This window comes from Pantherophis guttatus, chromosome 8 (assembly GCF_059756535.1).
Source record: "Pantherophis guttatus breed Tessera chromosome 8, ASM5975653v1, whole genome shotgun sequence".
Lineage (NCBI taxonomy): Eukaryota > Metazoa > Chordata > Lepidosauria > Squamata > Colubridae > Pantherophis > Pantherophis guttatus.
The window spans coordinates 8,073,562-8,093,686 of NC_142070.1; the positions used below are offsets into that span (position 1 = coordinate 8,073,562).

At 46.6% G+C, this 20,125-nt stretch overlaps 1 protein-coding gene across 1 annotated transcript in view; it reads left to right on the top strand.

The window, feature by feature from the left end:
* The first annotated feature begins 6,517 nt into the window (after nucleotides 1-6,517).
* Nucleotides 6,518-20,125, top strand: part of FAM47E (family with sequence similarity 47 member E) — a 33,418-nt gene continuing 19,810 nt past the window's right edge. Inside the window, exons 1-4 of the mRNA XM_087875241.1 lie at nucleotides 6,518-6,666; nucleotides 15,354-15,738; nucleotides 17,015-17,169; nucleotides 18,988-19,138. Of these exons, the coding sequence (XP_087731367.1) occupies nucleotides 6,638-6,666; nucleotides 15,354-15,738; nucleotides 17,015-17,169; nucleotides 18,988-19,138 (720 nt within the window). The 5' untranslated portion in view covers nucleotides 6,518-6,637. The remainder of the gene's footprint in view (nucleotides 6,667-15,353; nucleotides 15,739-17,014; nucleotides 17,170-18,987; nucleotides 19,139-20,125) is intronic.

Below are 20,125 nucleotides of genomic sequence, written 5' to 3' on the forward strand. Positions count from 1 at the left end.
GCCTTCTCTGTGGGAGCCCCAGCCCTGTGGAATGAACTGCCCCCGGAAGTGCGTAAGATCTCCGACCTCTGGGTATTTCGCTGTGCACTCAAGACCCTGTTGTTCTGCCAGGCTGGGCTATCAACATAATAATTTTAAAATGGGTGTTTTAAATTTCTGGGGTTTTAAATTGAGCCGAATTATTTAATAATTTTAAATTATTTTAATTGATGTTTGTCTTGTGCTTTTAATAGGCTGTACACCGCCCTGAGTCCTTCGGGAGAAGGGCGGTATAGAAATAAAATTATTCTATTCTATTCTATTCTACAATAGTACCGTGTTTCCCCGAAAATAAACCCTGTCTTATATTTTTTTTTGAACCCCAAAATAAGCGCTTGGCCTTATTTTCGGGGAGGTCTTATTATTTTGGGGCGTGTGGAGCAAGATGGGCCTCCTCTTGCCGTTTTACCTGATTTCCAGCTCTGCATTTAAATATTTTCGGGGAGAGCTTATTTTGGGGGGAAAGCTTACTTTATCGCATGCGCTCAAAAGCCCAATTGGGCTTATTATTAGGGGAGGTCTTATTTTTAGGGAAACAGGGTAACTTGTAGGTCATCTAGTCCGCCGAAGCAGGAGACCCTACACCATTTCTGACAGATAGCAGTCTAGTCTCTTCCCCAAATGTTACGAGCTAAAGGAAGATTTCAAAATTTAGTCTGATCTGAACTGTGTGTTCCATTAAACAAAAAAAGTGTTCTGGGATTTATAATATCAGCAGCACAGCTATATTTTTGAACCACAGAAGTTCAGCCTTGCAAAAGGTGTTTTTTTTAAAAAAAATTACCTTGATAGTATTATTATTTATTTATTTATTTATTTATCATATTTCTATGCCGCCCACTCTCCGAGGACTCTGGGCGGCTTACACCAAAGACAGTATATTAAATAGCATATTGCCCCCTAACAATCTGGGTCCTCATTTTACCCACCTCGGAAGGATGGAAGGCTGAGTCAACCTCGAGCCGGTGAGATTTGATCCACTGATCTGCTGAACTTGCAGTCAGCTGAAGTAGCTGCAGTACAGCACTCTAACCACTGCGCCAACTCGGCTATAACATTATCTTTCCAAATGTCAGTTTTCTTCTCTTCTCCATATATGCATATTAGTCAGTGGTGGGTTTCAAATATTTTTACTATCGGTTATGTGGGTGTGGCTTGGTGGGCGTGGCATGGCATGGCTTGGTAGACATGGCATGACTTGGTGGGCATGGCAGGAGAAGGATATACTGTAAAATCTCCATTCCCCCCCAGGGGAGGAATGGAAAGGTTACCGCTGGGACTTGGGAGGCAGACAATAGATGGGGGCAGGGCCAGTCAGAAGTTTTACTACCGGTAAAACTACTCAAAATTTCTGCTACCGGTTCTCCAGAACTGGTCAGAACCTGCTGAAACCCACCTCTGATATTAGTATTTCTGTATACGGTATGTGTTTGTAAGTACGGGTAGCCCTCAAAGCCCAAAATTTCCATTGTTAGTGAGATAGTTGTTCAGTGAGTTTGGCCTCTTTTTGTGACCTTTCTTGGCACCGTTGTTAAGTGCATCACTGCAGTTGTTAAATCAGTGACACAGTTGTTAAGTGAATCTGGCTTCCTCATTGACTTTACTTGTCACAAGGTCGCAAAAGGTGATCACGTGACCAGTAGCGGGTTGCCCCTGGTTCGGACCGGTTCGCAAGAACTGGTAGTAAAATCGGCGGGAGGCTCCGCCCACTGACCCGGACATCATCAGAAGTGATCTGCGCATGCGCAGAAGAGCGTGCGTGCTTACGTGCAAGCAAAGCAAGCACAATGCAAACTGGTAGTAAAGGTAAGTAGAACCCACCCCTGCACATCACCTCAAGACACTGCAACCATCATAAATACATGTCAGTTGCCACGCGGCTGAATTTTCATCACATGACCGTGGGCTTGCTGCAATACTATAGTGTATTGCAGCAAGCTCTCTACATGGGGCTCCCCTTGAGGAGCACCCGGAGGCTCCAACTGGTCCAGAATGCAGCCGCGCGGGTGATTGTGGGGGTGACATGGCGCTCCTATATAACACCTCTCCTGTGCGAGCTGCACTGGCTTCCAGTGGTCTTCCGGGTGCGCTTCAAGGTATTGGTTCTCATCTTTAAAGTGCTCCATGGCTTAGGGCCTGGGTATCTACGAGACCACCTTCTGCCACCGATAACCTCCCACCAGCCAATACGCTCCCACAGAGAGGGTCTCCTCAGGGTGCCATCGGTCGAACAATGTCGACTGGCGGCCCCCAGGGGGAGAGCCTTCTCTGTGGGGGCACCCGCCCTCTGGAACGAGCTACCCCCAGGGATACGACTGATCCAGACGGCCGTACTTTCCGCCGGATCCTGAAGACTTTTCTATTTCAGCAAGCCGGGCTGGCTTAAAATTTTTAATTGGTTAATTTTATGGGTAAGGGGTTTTAAATTGGAGAAGCCAAATTGATTTAATTATGTTTTAAATTATTTTAATTTTTATATTGTATGTATTTTAATCTTGGCTGTTCACCGCCCTGAGTCCTTCGGGAGAAGGGCAGTATAAAAATTTAATAAATAAATAAATAAATAAATAAATAAATAAATAAATAAATAATAATAATAATAATAATAATAATAATAATAATAATAATAATAATAATAATAATAATAATAATAATAATAATAATAGTCGTAAGTGTGAAAAATAGCCATACCTCGCTTTTTTCAGACTTTGAATAGTCTTGTAATTTTGGTGACCTTGTAAATCAAGGATTACCTGCAGGCATATAAATCTACATACTAAATGTGTATGAATAATTTACACTTCCCTCAAATGTGCTTAGGAAGGATAATTTATAATTTCATGTGTAATTTAATTTTATGACATGTAATTTCATAATTACATTTCTAAAATAAAACCACCTTGTCAGAGTACAAATATCTTAACCTTACTTTGAAGGATCGGTCGTTACAATTCTAACATTAGCCTGTTTATATGGCTAAAATATTTTTTTTAAACCCTCCCCTCCCCATGTACCAGTGTATTTATTTCAATTTATTTTTATATATAATTTTAATTTTTACTAAATAAAAGCAACAGGAAAAGTAAGAAAAAAGGCAAAGGAATAGAATACATACATGTAATTATATATATATATATAGCAGTATAATCTGTAACTCATCTGTGTAATTAATTACATTTCTTTACTATTACTATTACGATTTATTAACTATTACTTATTATTACTATTGTAGTTGCATAACTACATAAGGAATGATGTGAAAATTCAAAAATGAGATTTAATACAATACAGTAATTTTATTTTATTTTTTAAAAAACTAGAACAAATATTTCAATAACTAAAAACGTTCCAGCAGGTTCTCCCTTTTTTCTTATTTCAAACATTGGAGTTGAAAGACCTTTTTGATAAAAGTTTATTCGTAGACATACCAAAAGGAGAGTTCACCAATTGATATTACAAATCATTTTTCATTTGTTTAGATACTGTCGGCAATAAGGAGAGAGAGAAAGAGGGAGAGAGAGGGAGAGGGAGAGGGAGAGGGAGAGGGAGGGAGGGAGGGAGAGAGAGAGAGAGAGAGAGAGAGAGAGAGAGACAGAGACAGAGAGAGAGAGAGAGAGAGATTTAGTCTAAAAGTTAAGACCTGGCTAAAAACCAGGAAACCATGAGTTCTAGTCTCGCCTTAGGCATGAAGACCAGTCCCCAGTTGGGCTGGTCACTCTCTCTCTCTCCGTCTACCCCACCTCACAAGGTTGTTGTTCTTGAAAATTAGGACGAGGAAGGCATAGTATTATGAATGTTTACCACATTGAGTTATATATAAAAATAATAAAGCAGGGATATAAACAAACAAATAAATAAGAGAGACAAATAGGCAAACAAGAAACTGCTCTCACTTTTTTTAAAAAAAAAAACTCCTAACCAAATTGGCTTCTCTCTATAAGGTTAGCAAATTCTTTGCCAGTATGAAGAATTTGCTAACCTCTTGAAAACCCGTATAGTAGTTTAGTCCGATACAGTGGTGGATTGCTCCCAGTTCTGTCCGGTTCTTGCGAACTGGTAGTAAAAGCAGTGGGAGCAGTGGTGAAATGTAAAATTTGTTACTACCGGTTCTGTGGGTGTGGCTTAGTGGGGGGGGGGGTGTAATGTGACTGGGTGGACCTGGCCAACTTTTTTTTTTTTTTTTTTACTTTTAAAACCATGTTTTCTACAACCTTTTTGGACGAAGAGGTTGTAGAAAAAAATGCTTTTAAAAGCCTCTGACGATCCCAGCTGAGTTGCCTGATCGACAGAGGGTTTTTTTTTTACTTTTAAAAGCATTTTTTCGGTGGAAGAGTTGTAGAAAAAATGCTTTTAAAAATTTCTAAAAAAGCCTCTGATGATTGCGCGGCTGAGCTGGGCATGGAGGCGGGGGGGGGGCAGGGATGTTTGCTACTGGTTTTCTGAACCACCCGCCACCATCGCTACCGGATCAGGCAATCCGATCTGAACCAGGAGCATTTCACCCCTGGGCGGGAGGCTCCGCCCACCTGCCCGGATGTCATAATGGACGACCTGTGTATGCTCCCGTTGTAAACCAGTAGTAAAGGTAAATAGCACCCACTCCTGGTCCGATACCATGTCAATGCACACTATTGTATATCCTAATTTCTTTAACGTTGTATTCAGAGGCTGTGGGGACACAAACATTAATATTGTCTTTAATATTTGCTTTTCTCTCCCATGACAAACCACAAACATATATAGAATTCAAGCTGAGATTCTGATTCCCAGGGACTAGGGGCATAAGCAGCCCATAAGCAGCAAGAATGGAACATGGAAAAAGAAGAAGCTCTCTGGAGTCTCTGAAATTTTTCACTGAATGTTGGTGGGAAATGCATGATGGTTGCAAAAGAGAAGGTGGCAATATATTGTCTCTGCGTAGGAAGACTGGGAAGTAGGGTGGGGTTTCCCCGCCGTAATTCATTAAGTGCTCATAAACATTTCAGTTTCAGTTGATTGCAATAAAACAATGCCTCCACAAAGCTAAAAAGCCCAAGTATTGTTTGTATATTTTTTTTTCTTTCAGCAAAACAAAACTTGTTGCCTCCAATTAAGCCATCAAGAAGGAAAGGACGCCACTGGGGCCTACTTGCATCAAAGAATTTAATTGGTGATTGGCTGTATTTTCATATGAATGAGTACATGAAGTCCTTGAGTTACAACCGTTCATTAGAGTGACCTTTCGAAGTTACAACAGCAATGAAAAAAGCGATTTATGACCAGTTTTCACACTTACGACCATTGTAGCACCACCATGGTCACATTTATGACGGTTGCAGTGTGCCGGGATCATGTGATCCCCTTTTGGGATCTTCTGACAAGCAAAGTCAATGGGGAAGCCAGAGTCACTTTACAACCATGTTACTAACTGAACTACTGCAGTGATTCGCTTAGCAACTGTAGAAAGTCAGCACCCAAGCGCCCACCTAGAGAATGAAATATTCTGGGGAATATTAAAAAGGCAGGAGAGAATATTTCCCCTAAAGGAGAAATGGAGAAAAATCTTAAGGGAGGCAGAAACCAGCTCCAGTCTCCCTGCCCCAAGCAGAAACTGAGGAGGCCAGCTTTTAAAAATGCAGATTTGATAATCCACTCAGAAAGACTGGGTCAGATGGAGACTCCAGATAAGCCACACAATTAGGCAAGCCAAAGGTTGACAAGATTAGCTCAAACACCTAGGATTTGCATTTCCCCTTTTGCCTATAGAGCCAGCCATGACCCCTACATGACCCCCAGGAATCAAGATGGTATAAAAAACCCACCCACTCTCAACTCCATTTCGTCAGCTGCCCCAGAACCACCAGCTGTTGGCGGTTCTGTTCATCAATAAATCTTTCTTTCCTATCAGATTCCATTTCATTCCTGGCTTGGAATTGGATCTGGGTTTTTCTTCCAACACAACTGTGCGTAAAATGGGGCCAAACTCACTTAACAACTGCCTTGCTTAGCAATGTAAGTTTGGGATTCCATTGCAGATGTAAGTCAAGGACTACTTTTATTTTGCTTTTCTGTGAAGGAGCACATATATATGTGAATTCTTATTAAGGGTCCTTGGGGCTTTCTGGATTTTATTCTTATGCAACATTTTTAATCCAAGTGCTTGGTGGGATATGACTGCTGCTATTTTCTTCAACTGGAGCCACCTCTGAGCCCATCAAATAAATAAAGCATCCATGCTTGCAAAGGATTGAAGTGGGGAGGCCTTGGCTTTGACCGCCAGGTGGCCTCATGACCTTTGGAAGGATCAGGAACTACATATCCCAGAATTCCCACTCGGCACAGTAGCCAAGTTGGATTTGTTCAAGAAACATTTCTTCCAGCACATCTAGGAAACATCAGTGTGGAGAAGGCTTCTCTAGCAAAAGCAAGTAGGCCCAAGCCAGTGTGGCAGTTGCTCATCTCTATGGTTGCCATGGCTTTGCTGTTGTCTCCTAGCAACGGGAACAAATGGTTGACTCAAGCATCTTGTTGCTGGGAGACAAGCATCCTTAGCTCTATCCTGTCCCTTTTAACAGAGGAAGCTGGTTCCTTTGGTCAGCTGTTGCAAAAGCTTGCCCTAATGCCAGTCAACATGTATCCTGCCCCTTGGTGAGCAAATAAGAGTAAGCCGATTAAGTGTGTGGGTGAGAAGGAACGGACGGCCATTTGCGGCAAGCATTGCGGGTGCACAGCCAGTCTAGGACTTATTTTAGGAACTGTAGGACCTTGAAAGCTGACTCAATCCCTGTTAAAGCCGTCTTCAAAACAATGACCTAAATTAAAGGGCTTAAACATGGTTTATTTGAATAAACCACCATTGGCTGGTACTAAAGCCTCTGCTGTAACCAAACAAACCTATTTTGACATCTGGACATAAGGCAAGATCAGAAATTGGGCTTGGTCTAGAAAGCTCACAGTTTCCCGGTTGAAGCTACGGTTAAGTCTGTCCACGTGCTGTGAAATTAAGGAATTTTCATGACGTCTTCGGACTGCTAGTTGCTGTTCATAGGTGCGATTATTAGACTTCTGCCTCTTTGTCCTACACAGTGTCTTGCTTGTGTTTTAGTGGAGAGTGGAGGACAAACCAGTGGTGGGATTCAGCCAGTTTGGATCGGTTCAGGAGAACCAATGCTAATTTTATATCTGGTTCACTGAACCAGTAGTTGCAAGGATTGGCTGGCCATGCCCACCTACCCTGCCCCTCCCAGGAGTCTCCACGTGGCCTGTTTTGGATGCCAGGTAAGTGCAGGGCCCACGCGGAGGCTCTGGGAGGGCGAAAAACGGGCCTCCCGGAAGTTCCGGAAGTCCTGAAACAGGCCCATTTCCGGCCTCCAGAGGGCCTCTGGAGCCCAGGGGAGGCTGTTTTCGCCTCCCGGAGGCTCAAAAAAACCCTCTGGAGCCTGGGGAGGGTGAAAATGGCCTCCCACCATGGTGCAGGAGGCTGAGTAGGCTACGCCCACCATGGCCACGCTGTTCTGTCCCCAACCCCAACCCCATGCACACACACCAACAGACGTTCAGGAGTTAAAGATCAAACCAGCCAGCAAAATCCTTTTCTTTATGATAACGGAACTTGGCAACAACCTAGTGGCTGCCTGCCAAAAGTTTATTATTTACAAAGAGGAGAGATAACTTCTCCCCACTTCTAATACATCAAAGGAAAGCAGTTCAATAATTACGGAATTAAATCAAGTCCAGAGATACTTCTAGCAAAGTCTTAAAGCAAAAGTCCGGCAATGCAGAATGGTGTGGAAGCTTTCGGCTTTGTTCATCACAAGGTTTGACTGGCCACCTTTTATATCCTGTGGGGTGTGGTCCAGTGACTCAGCCTAATGTTGGGCACGCCCTTTCTTCTGTTGCATGCACTTATCTCTGCGGTGCTGGCGTGGGTCCAGCCAAGACTTATTACCCTCTTCACTGTCCATCTGTGGCTGCGTGGACGTGCTTGGCCCCGGGCCTATCTCTTGCTTTTTGGCGGACACCGAAGGCATTGCCAGAGTGGAGGGTCCTGGAGAGGGAAGCCTTGCCAACTCCTCTCCTTCACTCTCGGAGTCCTCTCCTGCCGATGACACAGGCTCAGGTAACGGAGCCACAACACACGCCCACCCAGCAACCGGGCAGAGAACCAGTTGCTAAATTTTTTCAATCCCACCCCTGGAGCAAATCCACTCCTTTCTAGCACTGATGATGTTACCTAGTTGGGTAATGAAATGTCTGCAAGAAAATAACCAAACTCAGAGACCACCAAGGACCCCACAAGGTCAGAACAAATTCAGTCAAGGACGCTCCACTAGGTTATTGAAAAGCCTAAAGGAGCTTGTCATGGTTCAAGAAAGACTTATTTCAAGAAGTCTTTGCTGACACCTAGAGGTTGTGTAGTTTTTGCAATACAGAGATGGTAGCCCTGATAGAAGAGAGTATTTGAGAGTTCGACTACGGGATCCTTGGTGCTGTCTGAGCTTGCTGGTTTTCTTGCAGACATTTCATTACCAAACTAGGTAATGTCATCAGTGCCAAAAGGGAGTAAGGTTTGCTCTCATTTTTATATATTAGTGGCTTGTCTAGTCAGCATTGGTGGGAGTGTTCTTTGTGGTTTCTTGCTTAGGCTATTGTTTACAGTTAGCTGATTTGTCTGCGTTACTAGTTTCATGATTGGGGGTATCGTTTACTTGATTCTTGGCTAGTTTTAATCTTGGACTGTAGCCATACTCTGCACAATCTGGTTTGTTGAATGTAAACTCACAATCCTTTCCTTGTAAGATACCCATGCCTCAGGTGTGAAATACTCCCGGTTCGGACTGGATTGCCCGATCCGGTAGCGATGGTGGTGGGTGGTTCGGAGAACCGGTAGCAGAAATCCCTGCCCCCTATATGCCCAGCTGAGCTGCGCGATCATCAGGGGCTTTTTTTTTTTACTTTTAAAAGCATTTTTTCTACAAATGCTTTTAAAAGTTAAAAAAAAAGTTGGCCATGCCCACCCACCCAGGCCACGCCCACAGAACCGGTAGTAACAAATTTTACATTTCACCACTGCCATGCCTGCCGCAGAGGTTACATCATTTTAATTTTAAATAAGGTGACTTGTAAAATTGCTGGCTTTGAAACCTAGAAGAAAGGGTATTTTTAAAAATTATTACTTGACTTACACAACCACAACGGAGACCAAAAATTCTGTTGCTAAGTGAGGTAGTTGTTAAATGGATTTTGCTCCATTTTATGATCTTCCTTACCACAGTTGTTTGTATGTGCATGTATTTATGTATACACATACATGCATACATACCAGGGGTGGGTTCTACCTACCTTTACTACCAGTTCGCAACAGGGTTGTGCGCGCACATGCGCAGAAGCGTTCTGATGACATCGGGGTCGGTGGGCGGAGCCTCCCGCCGGTTTTACTACCAGTTCTATAGAATCGGTCTGAACCGGGGGCAACCCACCACTGATACATACCCTGTTTCCCCTAAAATAAGACATCCACGGATAATAAGCCCAATTAGGCTTTTGAGCATATGCGCTAAAATAAGCCCCGCCAAAAAAATAAGCCCTCGTCGAAAATATTTAAACGCATGCGCAGTCAGTCCCTGCCATTTCCTCTGGATAAGGCAGAGGTGGGTTTCAGCAGGTTCTGACCAGTTCTGGAGAACCAGTAGTGGAAATTTTGAGTAGTTTGGAGAACCAGTAAATACCACCTCTGACTGGCCCCGCCCCCATCTGCCTCCTGAGTCCCAGCTGATTGGGAGGAAATGGGGATTTTGCAGTATCCTTCCCCAGCCATACCCACCAAGCCACACTCACCAAGCCATGCCACACCCACCAAGCCACACCCACAGAACTGGTAGTAAAAATTTTTTGAAACCCACTACTGACTTAGGGTTAGGGAGACAGAGCTGGAAATCAGGTAAGACGGCAAGTGTTATGTATTGATACTTTTGAGCGGGAGTTTCAAACCTGCCTACGTTTCTGATTGGCTGACAGTCCCTCCGGGATTGTATATAAGGAGGGCTGCAGCCTCTGAGTTTTTGCTGAAGTCTCACTGTAAATTAAAGAGCTGTTGTCACTTGCTTGGTTGTGCCTCTCGTTATTCCCGAATCACTTCATTGGCGACGAAGGTGGGATAGAGGTCACAACAAAGCGAACCAATGAGACCACGAGCTTCAGCTAGGCGACGAGGCGAACCACAGGAGGCATACCGAACATGTCTGCCTACGTTCCGCCCAAGCCTTTTGATCCGACCCGCGAAAAATGGGTCTCGTACCTGACGAGGTTCGAATGCTCGCTCGAAGCCAGCGACATGCAAGGGCTCTCCGCTAATCGGAAGAGGGCCCTCTTCCTAAGCCACTGCGGACCGGACGTGTTCGAGATGGCAGAGTCACTGTGCGAGCCAACGCCGGTCCAGACCGTTTCCTGGGACACCCTGATGGCCACACTCCGGGCTCATTATGCTCCCGTGCCCTCCAAGTTCGTGCAACGATACCAACTCAGACAGCGCGTACAACGAGAGGGAGAACCGGTCAGCGCATACATGGCCAGCCTGAGGAAAGCCGCAACCCATTGCAACTATAGAGACTTGGACGATGCGTTGCTTGAGCAACTCATCTGTGGTGTCCGGGACATTAGGCTGCAACGGCGCCTGCTCGCCAAGCCTGATTTAACGCTTGCTGGAGCCCTAGACGAGGCCAGGGCTCATGAAGCCTCCACAAAAGCCGCAGAAACGCTGCAGCGTCCGCTGACCAGCAAAGACAACCCCAAGTCTGCCCCGGTGCACAGAGAAGACGCCGGATCCAGCTCGGAGTCCGAGTCGGATGAAGACGTCTTCCGAACGGAGCACCAGAGAAAGGACACAGGCAGCCCCCGGTGAAGCTGTCCCAGCTGTGGAGGACACCATGACAGACTGTCCTGCAAATATAGGGAGGCTATTTGCAGGCGTTGCGAGGAAAAAGGGCACTTGGCGCGAGTCTGTAGAGCCATTCTGCCCAGAAAACACCAACCACGTGAGCGCCGCAGCCAACCAGAATCAACGCGCCAGAAACAACCAACGAGAGGAGGCGGCGCGGAAAAACGGCGCGAATTTGAACCTCGAGATGGCCGCAGCATTCACATAGACCAGGCCAGCGCGGAAATCGAGGACAAAGTCAGCACGGTGGTCGAAATCAACAGCAAGCCATGCTCAATGGAGATCGACACCGGATCGGCTCTCTCCATAATGTCATGGGCGACCCTAAAGACCCTCCTGCCGTCGTTCCGGAAGGACCAGCTCTCCAAACAGAGACTGCGCATCCTAGACTACCAGGGGAACCGAGTCCCCCTCGAAGGCGTGGGCACGTTCTGAGTCACCTACGGAGACTACGAAAGAGACCTGCCACTGACCATCATCACGAAGCAGCTTCCCAGCCTTCTCGGCATGGGGTGGTTCCGAGCCCTCGGCATGGGCTTCACCGGCGTCCACCAGATGCTCAAGTCATCGTTAAAAGACAGTCTCCTGACCGAGTTCCAGGACGTTTTCGGGGACACGTTGGGCAAGTATGTGGGGACCCCTATCTCCCTTAATTTAGACCCCAACGTAGCCCAAATAAGACTCAAGGCCAGACGGGTGCCTTTCGCATTGAAACCAAAAATCGATGCGGAACTGGACAAACTGATTAAACAAGGGGTACTGGTTCCCGTTGACCATGCAAAGTGGGAAACCCCTATAGTGACCCCAGTAAAGTCCGACGGCTCAATTAGAATCTGCGCCGACTACAAGTGCACGATCAACAAGGCTTTGCAGCCGAGCGCCTATCCGGTGCCGATCGTGCATCATCTACTACACTCCCTGGGGCCCGGAAAATTTTTTGCCAAATTAGATCTGGCTCAGGCCTATCAACAATTACCAGTTGATGATGCCACGGCAGAGGCACAAACGATTGTTACTCATAGGGGTGCATTTAAATGCACCAGGCTCCAATTTGGGGTGAGCGTCGCACCTGGCCTATTTCAAAGCACCATGGAGCGCCTTCTGCAAGGGCTTCCCGGAGTGGTGCCCTATTTTGATGACGTTCTAGTCAGTGCTCAGGACGAACGTCAGTTAGGGGACAGAGTCAGGAACGTCGTTTCTAGATTTAGGGAAGCGGGACTGAAGTTAAAGAAAAATAAATGTATGATCACTGTCCCCTCTGTTGAATTTTTGGGGTACAGGGTGGACGGCACAGGCATCCACCCTACCGAAAGCAAGGTGAGAGCGATTAAGAGCGCACCTGCCCCCAAGACCAAAGCTGAGCTCCAAGCCTTCCTTGGACTGCTCAATTTTTACTCAATGTTCCTGAAAGACAAATCTACTGTCGCAGATCCCCTACACAAACTATTGGGGAAGAATGTACCATGGGTCTGGGGGAAACCACAAGCAGCCGCTTTTGAGGCTGTAAAGAGACTTCTATCGGAAGACAGTTTCCTAATCCAATACAATGCAGCGCTACCGCTTGTATTGGTTTGTGACGCCTCCCCCGTAGGACTTGGTGCCGTCCTGGGCCATAGACTTCCGAACGGCCTAGAGGCGCCCATTGCGTTTTACTCTCGCACCCTGTCAAGCACAGAGCGAAACTATAGCCAATTGGACAGAGAGGCTCTGGCTGCAATTGCGGGGGTTAAAAAGTTCCACGAATATCTCTTTGGCCGACAATTCGAACTTGTGACTGATCACCGGCCCTTGCTAGGACTTTTGGCAGGCGACAGGCCCACCCCCGCTGCTCTGTCCCCACGCTTGACTAGATGGGCTATTTTTCTTTCGGCCTATTCATATCAGCTTGTACACCGACCTGGACGGACCCTGGGTCACGCGGATGCCCTCAGCCGCTGTCCCCTACCTGACTTACTGACCAATCCAACACCTGAGGCCTCCGTCCTTCTAATGGACACATTAACTTTGGGACCTATTTCCTCTGCCGAAGTGGCTAAAGCCTCAGCCAGGGACCCGATCATTCGTACTGTGATGGGCTGGGTGCTAAAAGGGTGGCCGGTCAAGGTGGACGGGGGGGACTACCAAGGTTTTGTAAACAAACGAAACGAACTGTTTACGCAAGGTGGTTGCTTGTTGTGGGGTGACCGGGTGGTAGTGCCAACGAAACTATGAACGAGGGTCTTAGAATTGTTGCACGAAGGGCACCCGGGCATTGTCAGAATGAAAAGTTTAACCCGCAGTTACGTATGGTGGCCCAACATGGACCAAGTTATCTCTGAGTGGGTGGGGAAGTGCAGACCCTGCCAGGAGTCTCGCCCCGATCCCCCGGTAGCGCCCATCCGAGAGTGGGAGAAACCAAAAGGGCCATGGGGGAGGATCCATATTGATTTTGCTGGCCCCTTCCATGGGCAAACGTTTTTAATTGTAGTAGATGCCTTTTCAAAATGGCTTGAAATCATTCTAATGCCCTCTACCACAGCCGAGGCAGTTATTAAAGCCCTTCGCAAGCTGCTTGCCACACATGGCCTACCGGATACCCTAGTATCTGACAACGGCCCTCAATTCACAGCAACCCTGTTCGAGGGATACTTGGCCGGACTGGGCATCCGCCATGCCCTATCGGCCCCGTTCCACCTGGCTTCTAACGGATTGGCCGAACGCTTTGTTAGAACGGCCAAAGAGGCCCTATCCAGACTAGATAACGGAGACTGGCAGGCCAGGATAGATCAATTCTTAGCTGTCCAGCATGCCACACCATGCACAGCCACAGGGAGAAGCCCAGCAGAGCTCCTCATGGGCAGGAAGCTCCGGTGCGTGTTAGATAGGCTTCACCCCAATTATTCGCATGAAAATTTCAAGGGAGAGACCTCTGGACTAAGACAGTTTCAGGTTGGGTCCCCAGTGTTCGCTCGCAACTATGCCAGCGGACCTCTATGGGTTGCAGGAACCATAGTGGGCATAACGGGCCCGAAATCTTATACGGTAGACATAGGGGTAGACAGACTCTGGAAGCACCACATAGACCAGCTGAGAAAAAGGGTAGTCGGCGAAGCAAACATAAATTTAGACATATCCGAGCCTAACTATAACAACTTTCCCAAAACAGCTAACTCAAGCCCGGGGTCGCGAGAATACTTAGCTGACAAACCCTGGTTCCAGCGCCGCCCCAGCGACTCGCCACTCCCAACCGGGGATAACCACGCCCCGGACAAAATCCAGGAGGTTCCATTGGCGGAGCCGGGAGAGACAGAAAGTCCCTCCGACCAGCTTGACGCCCCACCAAACACTGAACTGCGCAGGTCAACTAGGACGAGAACTCGCCCTGGACACCTGCGAGATTTTGTGTGTACTTATGTAAATTTTTGAATGACAGTGCCTTCTGGGAAGGGAGGGGTGTTATGTATTGATACTTTTGAGCGGGAGTTTCAAACCTGCCTACGTTTCTGACTGGCTGACAGTCCCTCCGGGATTGTATATAAGGAGGACTGCAGCCTCTGAGTTTTTGCTAAAGTCTCACTGTAAATTAAAGAGCTGTTGTCACTTGCTTGGTTGTGCCTCTCGTTATTCCCGAATCACTTCAGTAAGAGGAGCCCCATCTTGCTCCATGCGCCCCAAAATAATAAGACCTCCCTGAAAATAAGGCCAAGTGCTTATTTTGGGGTTCAAAAAAATATAAGACAGGGTCTTATTTTCAGGGAAACACGGTACATACAAACTACCCTATGAAGTGAAGCAATTTGCAGATGCTTCTCTGGAACGGCAGGGAAAGTGACCTTAACACAGGGGAATCATCCAATCATAGCTTGTAGCTCAGACTGAATACCTTGCAAGTCCAGACAGGATTATCTCAAACTCTAAATACACCTAGTCCAGTGGTGGGTTGCTACCGGTTCGCCCCAGATCGGGGGAACCGTTAGCGGTGGCGGTGGGAGGCTCCGCCCACCCGCCCGGACATCTCTGCACATGAGCAAACCAGTAGCGATGGGATTTGAATCCCACTACCGACCTAGCCCCCATTTAGGGAACACAAGTCGGTTGTTAAGTGAAGCGATCTCTAAAGAAAATGGTGGCCGTGCCTATGATCCTCCTTGAGCTTCCCTTTGCTTTATAGATCTGCGAAGGTCATCAATGCGAGGATTGGTTGCAAAGTTTCTCTTCGTCACCGTTGTGACTGCGAACGGTCACTAAGTGAGGCAGTTGCCAAACCAGGACTACCTGTATGTCCTTTGGTGAAACGCAAACAAAAATGTTGATGAAGTGAATATTGTAAGAAAGCTGGTAGATTCCCAGTTCATTTTTAGAAGTATCGTAGCCAAGAGATATTTGTTTTAAATGCTGGCCATACCTTCTTTCCATCCAGGTACAAGGAAAAATTACCTTCCAGATGCTTTCAAAAGCAGGCCAGTAACAAAGAGAGATTCTCGGATTCTCTCAACAGCCAGCGATGGAGATTTCTGAAAAATGGCCTGGATGATTTCAGAAGTGGCTGTCCTCCACCTTCGGACAACGTAATAATTCAAGGCAACAAAGGGCCCGATCCGATCATCCTACAGTATAAGAAACTGGATTCTTCCCAGATTGTCCCTTACAAATCCAGAGACTTGCTGAGGAAACGCTCAGCGGTTCACTCCAGACTCCCCACACCTCAGAAAACCAAGACGGACTCCGTGAGTCAGGCCAAGCTCACCCAGGAGCAGCACCCACTGGCACTTTATCCACACCTGGAAGAGAGTGTGCCTCAAGAGGTAAAATGGATTTATTCTTTTATTTATTTTGTATCCCACCTTTATTATTTTTACAAATCCGGATATCCACTGGAGGCTTTTAGGAAGAAACTGGGCAGCCATTTGTCTGGAATGGAATAGTGCCGTGATGGCGAACCTATGGCACGCATACCACAGGTGGCACGTGGAGCCATATTTGTGGGCACATAAGCGTTGCCCTAGCTGAGCTCCAGCACGCATGTGGTTGCTGGCCAGCTGATTTTCGGGCCTTCTGGGCCCACCGGAAGTCAGCAGCCTCCCAGGGGAGGCTGTTTTTGCCCTCCCCAGGCTCCTAGAAAGCCTCTGGAGCCTGGGGAGGGCGGAAAACGGGCCTACTGGGCCCACTGTGTCATCACATGCCAAAAGCGGAGGGAGCACGGGGCGGGGGGGGTCGCACACACATGCACGGGGGGGCAGGGCTCAGAATTATGGGTGTGGGCACTCACGTGCACGACCACCCCGCACTCCCCCCCACTTTGGCACGCGATGGCAAAAAGGTTAGCCATCACCGGCATAGTGATTCTTACTTGAGCAGGGGGTTGGACTAGAAAACCTCCAAGGTCCCTTCAAACTTAACTATTCTGTTATTCTCGTAAACTCTTTATTTTCATAGGGCTTTAACAATCCAATGTCTTCCTCACAATGCAACCTGCAGCAAAAACCCCGGGCTCCTTGCAATGACCGTCTGATTTTGCTGTTTACACCCTGCTATACTTCCCCCCCCCCATCTGAAATTTGAGACCTCCATGGCTTAGGACCTGGTTATTTACGGGACCGCCTGCTACCACCAATAGCCTCCAGCCGGTACACTCTCATAGAGAGGGGCTCCTCCGCATGCCGGCGGCCAAACAATGTCGACCGGCGGCCCCCAGGGGAAGAGCCTTCTCTGTGGGGGCACCTACGATCTGGAATGAGCTCCCCCCGGAGATACGGAGGATACCGGATCTGCACACCTTCCATTGTGCTCTCAAGACTTTTTTATTCCATCAAGCTGGCCTGGCCTAAATGTTTCCCGTTTAAAATGTAAATTTTAATTTGTTTTTAAAATTATTGGGTGTTTTAAATTTGTCTCAGCCAAATTGTTTAATTCGGTTTTATTCTGTTTTTAAATTTTGTATTTATGTGTTTTATTCTGTGGCTGTTCACCGCCCTGAGTCCTTCGGGAGTAGGGCGGTATATAAATCCAATAAATGAAATGAAATGAAATGAGATGATTCAGACAGGAGAAACAGTGTCCTATCTTGCTGTGCCCTGACAGCTTTTTGATGATGTGATGAAGCTCCTGGACCCTGAGATGCAGCTGACCCGAACATCGCCAGATTATAATAAAGACGATGCGACCATCCCTTCGCCTGCTCAGTATCACGTGAAATACGATGTGCCCCCAACCAGAAGCTACAGTTCCACCCTTCCGTGAGTAGTGAAACAAGTAAAAATGCAAATTTAACAAATATAAGTGAAATATTTTTTTTAAAAAAATAGGTGAGCCAATTTGTAACCAGCTGATGGGCAGCGTTTGGCCCTTGCTGTGGGCTGAGGTGAGAAGGAACATGGAGGTGAGTTCTTGTGGCACCGGATTAGACCCTTCCAAAGTGTGACTCAGATCTTCATATTTGATTACATTACTGCAGTATTTAACAAATCAAATGCAACCCAGCAAGACAGACACAGACTTCAGAGGATCATTAGAACTGCAGAAAAAACAATGGCTACCAACCTGCCTTCCATTGAGGACCTGTATACTGCACGAGTCAAAAAGAGGGCTGAGAAAATATCTACAGATCCCTCGCATCCTGGACACAAATTGTTTCAACTCCTACCCTCAAAATGACGTTATAGAGCACTGCACACCAGAACAGCTAGACACAAGAACAGTTTTTCCCCAAATGCCATCACTCTGCTAAACAAACAATTCCCTCAACACTGTCAAACTATTCACTAAGTCTGCACTACTATTAATCTTCTCATCGTTCCCACCACCCATCTCCTCCCACTTATGACTGTATGACTGTAACTTTATTGGAAGGGGTCAGGACTCTCTTGTAACTTCGAATAATCGCTAAACAAATGCCTCAAAGGTGCTTTTTGTTTCAAGAGACAACTGGACTTTCTTTTTTTTTTTCTTTGAAGACGTTTCGCTTCTCATCCAAGAAGCTTCTTCAGCTCTGACTGGATGGTGGAGAAGGGAAGGATTGCAGACAGCTGGTCATTTGCATTCTTTTTTGCAATCTGGTTTGAAAGAGGGAGGTCAAGGAGCCCACCTGTGTCAAAACTGAACAGCCCTCTCTCAACATACATCATCTATCTCCAATCTACAACACAGTCCTTTCAACAGTTGCAAGAAGGCTCCACACCAGGGGTGAAATCTAAAATATGTTACTACCGGTTCTGTGGGCGTGGCTTGGTGGTGGTGGGTAATGTGACTGGGTGGGCGTGGCCAACTTTTTTTTTTTTTAACTTTTCAAAGCATTTTTTCTAATGCTTTGAAAAGCCTCTACCGATCAGGCAACTCAGCTGGGATCGTCAGAGACTTTTCAAAGCATTTTTTTTACCACATCTTCGGCCAAGAGGTTGCAGAAAAAAATGCTTTGAAAAGCCTCTGACGATCCCAGCTGAGCCGCGTGATCATCAGAGCCTTTTTTTTTTTTACTTTTAAAAGCATTTTTTCGTCAGAAGAGGTTGTAGAAGAAAATGCATTTAAAAGTTTTTTAAAAAAGCCTCTGATGATCGTGCGGCTCAGCTGGGCATGAGGGGGTGCCGAAGGGATTTTTGCTACCGCTTCTCCGAACCACCCGCCTCCATCGCTACCGGATCGGGCGATCCGGTCCGAACCAGGAGCATTTCACCCCTGCTCCACACCCATCAGGTGACCCTGAGGACACAGATAAACCTCCAAATGGCCTCAACGATTCTCTAAAAGGATGCAAATGACCAGTTGTCTGCAAGGAATATAAATCCTTCCATTCCCCACCATCCAGTCAGAGCGGAAGAAGCTTCTTGGATGAGAAGTGAAACGTCTTCAAAGAAAAATCAAGAAAAGTCCAGTTGCCTCTTGAAAAAAGCAGCTTTGGGACAACCACGACCTGGATGACTGAGAATCTCCAGAGACATTCACTAAGCAAATGGTTGTTAAGTCAAAAACTACCAGTACTCTAGCATTATTTTTTGTTGTTGTTGTTTTATGTTCGTCTCATTCATTTAACGACAAGACTCTACTTTTTGTATCCGCAGCTGGGTGCAGACAAAAAAGAACCCTTACACGTGGTTTAGTAAGAAAAAGGTGGCCGAGAGACATCAGGCAGCCAAAATAGATTACGTTCCCCCTTTGGATGAAAACGTCAAGCGGGTAACAAAGGAGTTTTGTGAATGGGTTAATGCAATGGTAAGTACAAATAACTGTAAAAGCCAGTTGAATGAGAACCACAAGCACAACTGAGCAGACAATGTAAATCCAGCAAGCCAATCCACATCCCTGGTTTGATACTTTTATACAGGTAGTCCTCAACTTAGAACCAGGGGTGAAATGCTCCCGGTTTGGACCGGATCGTCCGATCCGGTAGCGATGGTGGCAGGTGGTTCGGAGAACCGGTAGCAAAAATCCTTGCCCCACCCCATTGCCCAGCTGAGCCGCGCGATCATCAGAGGCTTTTTAAAAAAAAAAATTAAAAGCATTTTTTCTACAACCTCTTCGGCCGAAAAAATGCTTTTAAAAGTAAATGATGATTGCGCGGCTCAGCTGGGATCGTCAGAGGCTTTTAAAAGCATTTTTTCTACCACCTCTTCTGCCAAAGAGGTTGTAGAAAAAATGGTTTTAAAAGTAAAACAAAAAAAAAAGTGGGCCACACCCACCCAGTCACATTACCCCCCACCACTAAGCCACGCCCACAGAACTGGTAGTAACAAATTTTACATTTCACCACTGCTTAGAACCATTCATTTAATCACATGGATTTGGGCAAACTCTGGGGGACAGTGGAGGATGGGGGAAGAGGAGCTGGTTTGCTATGGTCAGTGGTGGGATGCTGCCCGCTTAACAACCAGTTCAGTGATCGCACGCTTCGCACTTTTTATAAATACTAATATTCTGTGTTACCACTTGGGAGTAACACAGCTGAGGCACGGCAATCCGCTCTCCCGCCCCAATCAGCTGAGAAGATAAAGGTAAGGAAAGCGCAGAGGCAGGCCGACCTGATCATCGGAGCGAACCAGTTGGAGTTACTGCTTCACCCGAACCGGTCCGAACCGATAGAATCCCATCCCTGGCTATGGTTCATGGGGTTGTGAAAAGTTGGACCTGACTTAGCAACTGAACAGCAACAACAACAATCCAGATTGACGACAAGCAAATGTTTCTAATAGAAAAATTGAA